The following is a 12347-nucleotide window of genomic DNA, read 5'->3' as shown; positions in this document are numbered from 1 at the left end:
CGGGCCTGGCTCCAGGGTGGGGCCCCAGCTGCGCCATGTCAGGCGACGTCACGGTCCTTGATTTTAATCTATTCATAAAGGGCTTTTGAACCGCTTTTAGTCTGACCCATCACCCAGGACCTGTTTGCCTTGGGAGACCCTACCAGGGACATATAGCCCCCGACAACATAGCTCCTAGGATCACTCGGGTACTCAAACCCCTCCACCACAATAAGGTGGCAGTTCAAGGAGGGGGGAGGTAAACTCATTTAATTAAAATATTGTATATGTACACTACCGTTCTGTGTACACTGTACAGTATTTACTATTGTACTAGATGTGCTTATATACAAGAACAAAATGGCATAAATACTCTATAGACTCACACTCCTGTCTGTTCTTATTTGTGTATATATATATATATATGTATAAAAGCCTGTTATTTGGTGTGGCCAGTTGTAAATTGGTTACTTTTAACCTTGTGTCTTCAGAACCGTCTGCAGAACTGCTCATGAACATGAGTCGATCTCGGCGTCTCATTGTGCTGCTCTCTCATGCTTACCTGGAGCAGGACTGGTGCTACAATAACTTCAGGTCAGACTCACACAGACTAATTGCATTTAGAAACAGCACATGTACTGCTCCACTTGAGGGCAGTATTCCTTGCTGTATACTGGAGTGTCTGTGTCCTCATATGGCAATCTGTGGATGTGTGTTTTCAGACAGGGCCTTCTGCACTTGTTAGAAATATGCCAGCAGCCCATCCTCATCATGCTGGAGGGCCAGTCCAAGCTCTTGAGGCCTGAGATCAAGCGGCAGCTCAGTGAACACCAGCACTGCTTCACCATACTCACCTGGAGGCAAAACTCTGTGGTAACAATACTTTTTCTTACGAGTAATTTTAAGCATGATTTTTTTTTTTTTTAAAATATATACAAGTATATGTGCAATGCTTATAGAGTGGTTGGCATCTGGACTTTACCTCCACTGTCGACTGGGAATGTTTTTCTGCAGAAGCTGGTATTACAGTGAAAGAAACGTGAATGATTTGTGTGTTGTACCACAGTCATGTAAATCCTTAAAAGCTAAAGTAAAAATGTTTACAAATTAAGACTAAATAAGCAACAATCTTAAGGGTAAGAAATCAGATCCTTGGTGGGTATTTAGTGTTGAACACAGCTTATTGTCTTCCTCAGGACTGTGTGGGTGTGGTTTAATCAGATCACATTTTGATTCATTCTGCTGAATCTGATTTAAGCACAAAATTACTTGAGGACACAGGGAAAGTATAAATTGATTTAACTAGAAACAACAACAGTTTGTCATTTTAACAGTTTCGGTATAGAAATCAGTTTCATTGTGATTAGATAAATATTCAGATATAGTGAAACTGGAACTGTACAGTATACATTACATAATATACATAATACATGCAAGACAAATGTCTGCAGTTTAAAAATTGAGTCCTGTTTAAAGTTAACCGTGTTGTAATGTGTCTGCTCCACAGACTCCTTCCTCAGTCTTCTGGAAGCAGCTGCAGGTTTGTCTTCCACAGCAAGTCAGCAGGAGATCCTCAGATTGCACTGCAAGATGATAAGGACCCCATGCTGACTGTTGACCCTGACTACCTGGACTGTCGCTCAGACACTGACCCTGCTGGAGATCTGGGTAAGAACAGCAGTCCCTGGTCTAGCAAACCCCTTATATGAAGGTTCACTATTCACACAAAGATAACTATTCAAAAAAACTAACCCATCCATTTTTAGCACATCAAATAAATATACATTTATTTGTGCACTACCTTGCACAAATGATGGTAAGAGGTAGTTTGTATTTAAAGGTTTGAAATTCAATACCTTGACAGCAAACCTGGTCTTGTAAGCTCATGTTTAACAACCATGTGATACTCAACATGATCCAGAGCTGTAAATGCTTATCAGCTGTTTCTTTTATTTGTTACCTGAGAATTAGAACATAAACTGTTATAGTGCATATACACTAGACTCCTTTCTATGCTTTAACAGTATACAATTGAAACCTACCATCATGACGCAAGTAAAAGACATGAGCAGTAGATGCTTTCGTCTTGGAGGAATAGCTTAGTATTTGCTTATTTGTGGAGTTGTATAGACAGATACAACTCGTGTCCTTCACTTAAGTCTGAAGCTAAAGCTCAACTTGGCACAAAGACCAGAAACAAGCAAACAGTTCAGCCAACTCTGTCCAAGATAACAAAATCAGCCCATCACCGCATCTACAACTTCCTACTTAACATGTACAGTAACATCTTCATTTTATCCACTTAAAAACTTAAGTATATAGACTACAGGCTGTGTCTGATCACCTCACATATCTTGTGGTGACAAGGCATTACAAAAGCCATTTGAGGCCAAAAAACTAATTTTAATTTCAGATTCAGGAGAGATGACACACGCATAAAAAATATACAATGCAGCCTTAGTACAACACTACAGCAGTGTAAAAATATAATGTATTGCATCAATTCTCTCTCTCTCTGTGTGGCAGGGCTTCGTCTCCCTGTGCACAAGACTCTGGCCTGTAAAGCTCCTGTCCTCCCTGCTGCTCCCACCGCAGCAGTTGAGCCCAAACCCTCAGACATCGACGTGTCGGACCTGGGATCACGCAACTATGGAACCCGCTCAGACTTCTACTGCCTGGTCACTGAGGACCTTTGACCCATACCCCTCCCCCAAAGTCTTGCTCATCTCTTAAAATGTCTGCCTACACTTTGTCCATTTCTCACCAAACACAGCAAATGTTTAGTATTTTATACTGTTGCATAAAATGTTTTATGGGAAATGTTACAAGAAATTATCAGAAATATAGTAATGTGTATATTGAGTTTTTCATTGTCTTCACATGATGTGTCTGTTAGGCTCCCAACAGAGGGCAGAGTAGTCAGACAACATGAAGGAATTCTGATTTTTAAGCGGTTTCTCTTCACCTGGCAACTGACGGTACACAGATGGCTGGGACAGAACGAATCAGATTTGAACCTTGAAAACTGATTTGAACTTTAGTCATCTGAAACAGCAGGACATCCATGACTACACAGGTGGGGTCTGTGTGTACACTGTAAACTGACAACATCATACTGCAACATCACGACAATCGCACTAATAAAGCAGATTAACAAAAAAAGCAGGCTATTTCTCTACAGTCTCATCATGATCTCTGTCCTCATGGAATAATGATTACCTGCAGTGAAATAAGAGCCTAAATAAGGGCGCAGCAGGGAGCGTATTGTTCTGGTCTGAGCGGGAGCAAATGTGTAAACAGGGAGTGGCCGACATTTTACCACCTTCGTGTCAGTCTGTTGCAGCTACAAGAAACGCTGCAGCACAGATACATGAGAAACGTTTAGAAAGTGATTTAACTTCCAAATCCGTCTCTTTATTAATTGAAAAATATACAGATAAGACATATATACAAGGCAAAAGTAAAAATTAAAACAGTTTTAAACTCCCATACAGAACCACAAGGTCACCATTTATATCGCAGAGCAGTAGTCACTGTTCCTGATTTGTCTTTTTTTTTTTTTTTTTTTTTTTTTTTTTTTTTTTTTTTTTTTTTAAACAAACTGTTGGTGACTAACAACAATTATGTTTCACAAATAGATTGAACTTATTTAGATTAGAAAGTTAAATCAGTCTAATTTTGCAATTGGACATAAAAAAGAATTCAAATACTAATAAAATATATTTTTTTTCTTCAGGTAAAGTTGGGACTGTATCCTTTCACCTTTGTTTCTCACACACACACACACACACACACACACACACACACACACACACCAACAACAACGTTAGGCAAACAGCAGTTAAACTTGCACGTTGCAGAAGAAAAACACAATAGTACTTTTGGGTTCTATTTGACAAAGTGATTATAAAGGAAACAGTATTTTGTATGACAAGACAGATTTTGCAACTTTAAAAAAAAAAGCACACAACTAAATACAAAAGTCAAATGGAGGCACAATAATTATCCCCATTATTCTGAATCAAATGTATTAAAGAATTCAGGAAACCATTTCTAGAAATCTCCTCTGGTTTACACTCCATCATGTATCATCATTCCATCTACACGTTCTAGTGTTGACATTATCCAAAAACTACAAAGTACATAGCTACACTATATAAAATAGTCAATCTGATTTTGTGTAAAAGAAAAAGCAGTATTTACAAAAATGCTAGTACCACATTTGTTGCATATATCCTGAAATTTAAGTGCAAAGGTGAAAAGATAAGGCACAAATGTCCATGAACAGGTTTACACTGAAACAGCTTTAGTTTCATCTGGATATATGTTGCTCGGGCAGAAAACAAATCCCTGATTCCACACTAAACACGCATATAGTGCTCAAACAGAGATAGAAAAGGTGTACACACAAGTATTGGAGTCCATCACACCATGTTTTCTATTGGACAGACCCTCCACCACTTGTGTGTTCGTGTTCTTATGACAAGTTATGGCAGATAAAAACTGAGGCTTAGTTATCTTTGAATATTATAAAGAGTTCATTTACTCCTGCACATCTGAAAAGATGTTCGAGTGCAGGACTGATCTTGTACTACATTACCTTTGTTCACATTGTCATATCTGCAAAATCCGGTCTTGTAAACCCTTTCTGTAAGGCAAAGAAGAAAAATAGGAAGTGTTATGACAATGAATGTAAAACAGAACAGCAAAAGTCTTGTACATTATAAAAGTATTGTACATTTGAATAGAAAAGAAAAACAGGGAACAAAGAAAAACTACTTCAGGAACTCGGTTGAGCAAGGAATATGTTAAAAAGCCTTTATTTAATCAGCATCCCAGTAAAAACGCAAACCAGTTTCACCCTCACCAGGTCAAAAACAGACATGGAATTAGAACTTTTCATGTCAATGTGTCTATTTTGCAATGATCATAATTTCACTAATTCTGGGCTACTACCCATGAAAAGCACCAGTTGCAGCACAATTTGTTTCTGGATTTGTACCGATGGACTGCGAGCATGAGGACTTTTCTTATTTTGTATGATACATTATTTATGCAACTTTAAAATAATATGTTTAAATAGTTTTGTTGCATATGTACATATTATTTGCAACACGTGTTGCAAGTATCCGAGGATTAAATTTAAAATTGTATGTAAGGCAAGTGTTAACACATTTTTCCTTCTGTTGGGACTTGTTTGTTAGAAGCCAGGCTGCACCTTTAAACACAAACATGAACGCCGCACCCTTGGGAGGGGCAAGTCCAGATCTGCAGAAGGCCCTACACCTACCTGGGCCTGCCCAAGACGTAGACCTGCCTATCTGGGCCCGTCACAGATATGAGTTTTGAACACATAACGCCTGCTGATGAGGAAACTACAGAGTTCACACACACACACACACACCTCCTATCTTTGTCACTCTCACCATTTTTCTTCTCTTCCTTACGCTCAGGCACACAAACACGCACAAGATATAAGAATGAGGGTAGGGCACCACAGAATGAAAACCTTTTAGCTTTGTGTAGCAGTCAATATGCAGAATCTTAAATCATTGCCCCGTCTGTGTCAAGACCAGAAGACTCTGGAAAAAACTTTTTTTTTTTTTTTTTTAAAAAGAGTTTAGTACTGAACTGAGGGAACTGGTAATACAAAAAAAAATTGCAAGTTAAATTGTGAAGATTGTGTTTTTAAGGATGAAACGCTTTAAAAAGAACCTTTGATTTCTTATTTTGGTGTCTCTTTTTGACAGAAACTGAGGGGAAAATATGAGATCACTTTCAAATCCTGTAAAAAAAGTTCATCTCAAAGTACGATTTAGCACATATTAATATAAGTTAGTAATGCTTAATGGCATTTTTATTCAGTTAAGTGTTGTTATAACATGCGTAGTTTCAGAATAGTTATTTTTGTTTAAAACCTACTAGTGTGTAAATTGATGGTTAGACAATTAACTTTAAAGAATCTGAATACCTCTTTGTACTGTTTGTGCAGTTTCTTGTACTGGAACATGTTGGTGAGAACTGTGGCCGCTGCTTTGGCTGCTTTTATCTTCCCGGCGCTGTTAAGGAAGAAAAAAAAAAAAAAGATTTTTCATCCAAGGTTAACAGTTGGTACAAATGACCTCATGTGGGAAGTTATTCTGCATTATTCTGTGTAACATTCAACATCAAATGCCATACAAATACAGTTAACTACTACAGTACACTGTGTTTGATTAGTTGCTACTTGACAGGCCACTCACCTGCTATCATTGGTGTTCTTGATGGCAACCAGTTTTGACAGGCCATCAAAGAAGGTGATGTCTCTGGCAGCCAAAGAGCTGCTGGTCACTAAGTTATTGAGAACACCACAGATGTTGACCACCACCTCGCTGGAGGGATCCTTCTGCTGTCCATCGGCAGGTAGCTTGGTCACCAGATTGTTCACCACCTTTGTGGCTGAATAAGTCAATACGTGTTGTTAGGATAACATCTTTAAAAGATGAAGATGTGTTTTTAGCTACAGTAATTACTATTAGCAATGGTATCCTACATAAGCACACAATTTTATAACAATTTCTGTGTTTCACCTGAAAGACTGGATTTTTTTTTTCTTTGTGCTCTCTCACTGGTTTGAAGTGGGCGGGACTCGATTGTAAATGGTCAGGTCACAGATCTCTATGTTTTAGCAACATTTGAATTAAAATCTACCGAGTTGTGGCGTTGTTTGCTTATTTGACCCCACACACACACGGTCCTAATGAAACAACCTAGCCAAGTTACGTTGTTACTCAGTAATAAGATTCTATATTCTCAAATGTTGGTGTCTGAAGTTAATTGATTCAACTTCATGTTTTTTTACTTGACATAAAGAATATGATTTGATTTTGACTGAACTGAATTTTAGAATTCTGTACGAAAAACCTTCAATCAAGATTTTTGAACTACTACTACTACTACTACTACTACTACTACTACTACTAGGAATGGAAACCACACAGAGCCAGATAAAAGCTTTTAAAAGTAAAATATTTCAGTGGTGTGTAATGCTGAATTCAATGGTCTTTACAATTAAAATTAAGCATTTACATTTCAACATTAAGAAGGCAAAAAGTGGCTGAATATAGACATTTAATGGATAATAAGATTAAAGTTATATTTGCTTCCATTTAAGAGAAACTGACATAAATTGTGCAAACAAACAAACAGACGGCTACAGCCAGGCAAATTACCAAGTTTAACACTAGAGAGAAGTGTGTCTCCTCATAATGCACCAACTACTGGAGTTTGTCTTAAATAAGACAACAACACACTCTTGTTGTATCACAGTCAGTCACAGGTCGCCACTAATTTAACTGGTAACTCAGGGGCACTGAATACTTCATACATAACAGAAAAAATTAAAGACTGACCCATGTCATTCTTATCCCTGGCATGGCGAGACAGATTTCGGAGGAAGCCTGTGAGGGAGCGCAGCTCCAGGTCATTGTTGGTGCGCAGGAGGTCCAGCAGCACTGGCAGTATGCGCTCCTGCTCCAGAGCCACCCGGCTCAGCACTGAAGCCCACTGTAGGATTAAGAGAGTGACATAGCTCACATACCAGACCACCTTACATTTACCGTCTTTGAATGAGGTCTTACAAATGTGCTGCTTACCCTCTTGTCTCCAGCTGTGATGTTCTGCAGAGCTCCACCAGCTGCCTCACGAGTAGTGGAGTTGATCTCGCACTGCTGTAGTACACGTTTGTATATTCCTACTATATGTGGATGCCACAGCCACTCCATGCCCTTTGGCACCCGAGCAACCTCGGTGAAGGTGGAGAGGTCCTGGCTCTTGCTCTGTCGGGGGAAGGAATATACAAGAACAAGTGTTCAGATGGACAGTCTGGTCCATGTGCACAGAATTCTTGCTTATGGATAAATCTAACATGTCCATACATTTTTGGCTTTTCTGCTCTGAGGTGTAAAGCAACCAATGGCGTCACCCTTCCCAGAGTTCTGAGCTCTGGTCGGCCCTTCCAGGCGCACAATAGCAGATGGTGGCATCTCACTGTAGACTTGGTAGGAAAGGTTCCTCAGGACACACACAGCATTTTCAACCCCCTAAGAATACACACACAGAGAAATGAATACACAGTAAAAGATTGTGTTGAAAATAAGGGTTAAATTCTGCACAGTCTCTTCTTCTCTCACTTTGTCCTCTGCCTTGTTCTCATCAAGGGAGACTTTGATGTAGCTAACCAAAGAATCCACTAGTCCATTCATTTCTCTCATCTGCTGGCGGGTCTTCTCATTCACAGAGCTCAGATTCCTGGGCACATAGAGAAAGTGAGGGGTCAGAGAGCTACTTCAGGTAAAACTCAGTCAAGCATGTTAATATTTCTGACTTGATGGCGGAAACAGAGATGGCAGTACAGTCTGGTTTGAGGGTGGTTCCCCTCCCGGCACAGTGCTGCAGCAATGCCAAAGTTTCAATTTAAAACCCACCGCGGTGCTTACACTACAAACAGAGCAGAACCAAAGCTAATGAATGCTGGAGTGATGCAGGCTTTTCCAGACGACACTATAAAGTGCTGAGTGCTAAAATCTCCAGCAGCCGTCAGCTGACACTCCAAATGCAAATGTGGCAAAAAAAAAAAAGCACGTTGCAACCACAGAGATAGGATGCATATACGAGAGGTGCACCTGAGGCATCCTGTGGTGTTGTAGAAGATGTCGGCCTCGGAGGAGGACTGGTGGATGCTGTCAGAGTCTCTGCCGCCTGACAGAGGGATGAGGATCTTCTCTGTGAGCTGAGACAGAGTCTCTCTGGCTAGTTTCTCCTTCAGGTTGTCTTTGGATGAAAGGTTCCACAGGATACCTGCACAAATAAACACCAGAAAGACTGACACTGATGCTACATTTCCCACATTGCCGTAGCTTTTTTACCCTTTTATTTCTCAACCTGGATGTCAGCTGTTACACATTTCAACTTAAATCTTGGTGACTTATGTTTTACAGTAACTTCAGTTTAAAGACATGGTTTGGTATTTTAAGAAATGCATGAATTTAAAGTGTTTCTTGCCAAGATTTAAATGACAAAATTGATACCGCTCATTTCTGCACAATAAATATGAACCTACAGCTACAGTAGCAGTCAGTTTGCTTAGTCTAACAGAAATGGAACAGCAGGTTATAGTTTTTATACAGGACTATTTCTTGGCCAGGAGCAGTAATTTCCTGGAGGTTTAGGCATGTTAGAAGGTGGAGTGGATAGAGTTAAGCATATTTATTGAACAGACATGACAGTGGTACCAATATTCTCATCAAATGCTTGACAGGAAAGCAAATAAGTGCATTTCCCAATTTGCTGAAGATTAATTCTTCAGCATGAGTTGAAAAGGCTCTAAAGCACTTGACTGTATAAATCAAAGCCTATGAAACTCAAATAGCAGTGAAACTAAGACATGAGAAGGCACTGTGTGGATAAGACAAGACCTGTGTCACATTTTGGTAAACGCCCCAAAACAAGCTATAGAAGCACATTTGCTCTGTTATTAATTACTTTGCCAAACTTTTGAACCTAACTGACAAGCCTCTTTTAGTAATTCAGCATGTGTTGTATCAAGGTGCAACGGCTGAAGAAGACAGTGACACGGCCTTCACTCATAAAAGGGAGTGGCAGATGCACCGTTGGTTCACAGGCCCAGACAGCTCCCACGCATTCCATTATTCCCCACTTCACATACCATAAAGAAGAGACGGCAGCGACACTCCTTGTGTACTCACAGATTACATGCCTTACAGATCTCCACACTATGGAGCTGGAGTTGCAACATCCATTTTCTGAATTTTCAAGAAGTAATTTCATGGGAAAGTATGACTGTCAGTTCTGCTGACAACACATAACGGTGAATAATAATGACAGCGGATGAACTCGTGAGACTGTGTGAGTGCTGCAGGCTGAGCCAAGTGGAAACCAAATGTATTAGAACTGTGAAGGCCTGGATATGAACGTCAGTTCCAGGGGAAATAACAGCACACTGAATGAAAGTGTGACTGTGTTTCTCACAGTGTCCTCTTAAAAATTAAACTAACCAAATTATAGTTTAGTTACAGTAAATACTGTGAATGCCATTCTCTAAGCTACAACGTGTCATCCTCCTGTTCTTGTGTTGAATAATATCAGTGTCAGAGGCCACTGGTTACCGAAAGAATTTCAAGGCCGCCATGAATCTACTTCATCTGCTCATATCTGCTTGAGGCAAAAGTCCAAAACAAGCAGTCTCAGATCAACTCTGCTTATTGCCCCATGGGACAATATTGGGACTTTTCCCCACCTGTGATGTTTTTGTGGAGCTCATCGTCAGGCTCCTTAAGTGCCTTGACCAGCTCTGGGATGCCTCCCTCCTCGATGAGGGCCACCTTGTTATCCATGTTTTCATAGATGAGGTTGCGTGTGGCGCCAGTGGCGTAACGCTGCACTTCCTGGTTGTCACTGGTGAACAGCTTCACCAGCTCACTAATGCCCTTTAAACGACGCACCTAGAAAAAAACAGAAAGAAAGATCTGCTTAGGATTTGGGCGGTGTTTCACTAGCCTTTTACAGAAAATAAATTAAAGCATGTTCTCAAATGTAGATTAAAGAACCTTTACTATATGTGATTGTAACTTTCAGGCTTTTTGTAGAAAAATTGGTGCAGTCACAGTTTGATCCCATTCATCCCAGTATCCAAAGGCTGGATCCATTAGTTGTGCGTTACTGTTAGCTACAATGCTTTTTATATTACCAATCACCAAATTCTGAGATAAGAGCTTTAAAGTAATAGTTTAACAAGTAGGAAAGTATGCTTATTCATGTTTGTGCTGCGAAGGAGTTTCTCAATAAGGGAATGCAGTGAGGAGAGATCCAAAGGAGTTAGCACAACCAGTTTAATCTGTTTACCTCATTTTTGGCCTCACTGTCATTGTAACACTCATGTTGAATGTAGGCAGCGCCCAGGACCTGCAGATCGTGGTCAGGCTCTCTCAGGTGTTGCACTGCAGTGGGCATGTCCAGGGAGTTGATCCTTCCAAAGGACCAAATGGCAACATTCAGTCACAGATTGTGAAACCCTTAATTTATGCAATGACAGTGCTGTTATGTATGGTAGCACAAAATATGTCTTTTGGATGTTTGAATGAAAAGCAAGAGAATTCAAAGATTGTTGAATCTCTTCTTAATCACACAGTGGCCTGGAGAGCTACTCAGCTAACCACATGCTGTGGGACGTGTGAACTGTGAGGCCTGACACTGAGCTGCCACACCCAAAACCAGTCCTGCCACTTTAGAGCCACCTCCCATTCCACACATTTAGGAAATACACAGTTCATATGACACACTCCCTCGCTAACACCTCCTGACACATGAAAGCTGTCACACCATGATAGTGGTGTATTACATTCATTCGGATTTCACTGACTACTCTATCAGTCATTTCTGTCATCATTTGACTCTTACTTTTCAGTCTAACCTCACTTAAACAGGAGCAAGAAGTGCCTTTGTTGGGAACTATTTTCAGAGGCGGATTAACACACATTTGGTGTACTACTCAGTATTTGCAGCAGCAGGGCAGTGTATGTAGGATGGACTCAAAATAAACTAGTGCTCATATTCATGGTAATAAAGGAACACTCAGTGCAAACATGTGGCTCATTTGTAATTTTAGTAATTTCAGAATGGATTAAGTTACTGTATGTCAGGCTTTGGCCACACAGACCACCCATTTTAGTAGGATCAAGACACCATTGGTTTTGGGGTCAGTTGACAAATTTTATTGTCAAATTGAAAGTAATGCAATATGAGTCAACATTAGCATGTACTCAGGTTGGTTGTTAGTTTGACTGACTCTAACCAATGACGTGCATATTTTGCAGAAACTAATTTGCAGTGCAGCCTACCATAACACGACGAAGTGTGAGAACATGCAATATGCCCGGTGCTTCAAATGAAAGCATGGTCATTGTGAATGTGAGCAAAAAACACTGGAGACTTTGTTTGTTGTGTGAGCTTCTCACCCACTGAGGTTGCCCATGCTGGCTCCCATCTCCATCTGCCCACCATAGATGTCCATGCCCCTGCCCACACTATGCATGCTTTTGATGGACATGGCACGGGGAATAGTGCCATGACGTTGCATTATCATGTTCCCCTGGGAACTAGAGCCCATTCCAGATGTAATGAATCCCCCGTCCACTCTGTCTCCTCCTCCACCATAGGCGCTCCCACCTGAGGACATCTGGTGCTGCAGGGTCCCAGACATTGAGCCCATGCTCATTCGGTTTCGGTTTGCAATCCTGCTGATGGTGCGGTGGGCTGGGCCTTTGTAGGAATGTTGCTGGGCTATCTCCATCTCTCCTGCTGTCATGCCA

At 40.5% G+C, this 12347-nt stretch overlaps 2 protein-coding genes across 2 annotated transcripts in view; one reads left to right on the top strand and one right to left on the bottom strand.

Moving 5' to 3' along the window:
* The window catches only part of sigirr (single immunoglobulin and toll-interleukin 1 receptor (TIR) domain), a 9310-nt gene extending 5764 nt beyond the window's left edge, over positions 1–3546 (top strand). The window contains 5 exon segments of the mRNA XM_020625587.1: positions 471–573; positions 702–852; positions 1487–1515; positions 1517–1647; positions 2506–3546. Of these exon segments, the coding sequence (XP_020481243.1) occupies positions 471–573; positions 702–852; positions 1487–1515; positions 1517–1647; positions 2506–2675 (584 nt within the window). The 3' untranslated portion in view covers positions 2676–3546.
* A 17-nt stretch (positions 3547–3563) lies between these two features.
* Positions 3564–12347, bottom strand: part of pkp3a (plakophilin 3a) — a 14086-nt gene continuing 5302 nt past the window's right edge. The window contains exons 4-14 of the mRNA XM_020622229.1: positions 11994–12340; positions 10882–11005; positions 10277–10481; positions 8643–8817; positions 8151–8268; positions 7896–8060; positions 7614–7796; positions 7371–7524; positions 6222–6417; positions 5951–6038; positions 3564–4627 (exon numbers count right to left, since the gene is read on the bottom strand). Of these exons, the coding sequence (XP_020477885.1) occupies positions 4586–4627; positions 5951–6038; positions 6222–6417; positions 7371–7524; positions 7614–7796; positions 7896–8060; positions 8151–8268; positions 8643–8817; positions 10277–10481; positions 10882–11005; positions 11994–12340 (1797 nt within the window). The 3' untranslated portion in view covers positions 3564–4585. The remainder of the gene's footprint in view (positions 4628–5950; positions 6039–6221; positions 6418–7370; positions 7525–7613; positions 7797–7895; positions 8061–8150; positions 8269–8642; positions 8818–10276; positions 10482–10881; positions 11006–11993; positions 12341–12347) is intronic.

The sequence above is a fragment of the Monopterus albus genome, unplaced genomic scaffold, assembly GCF_001952655.1.
Source record: "Monopterus albus unplaced genomic scaffold, M_albus_1.0 scaffold7.1, whole genome shotgun sequence".
NCBI lineage: Eukaryota > Metazoa > Chordata > Actinopteri > Synbranchiformes > Synbranchidae > Monopterus > Monopterus albus.
Note: the sequence above shows the minus strand (reverse complement) of the source record. Positions and strands in the feature narration are given on the sequence as shown.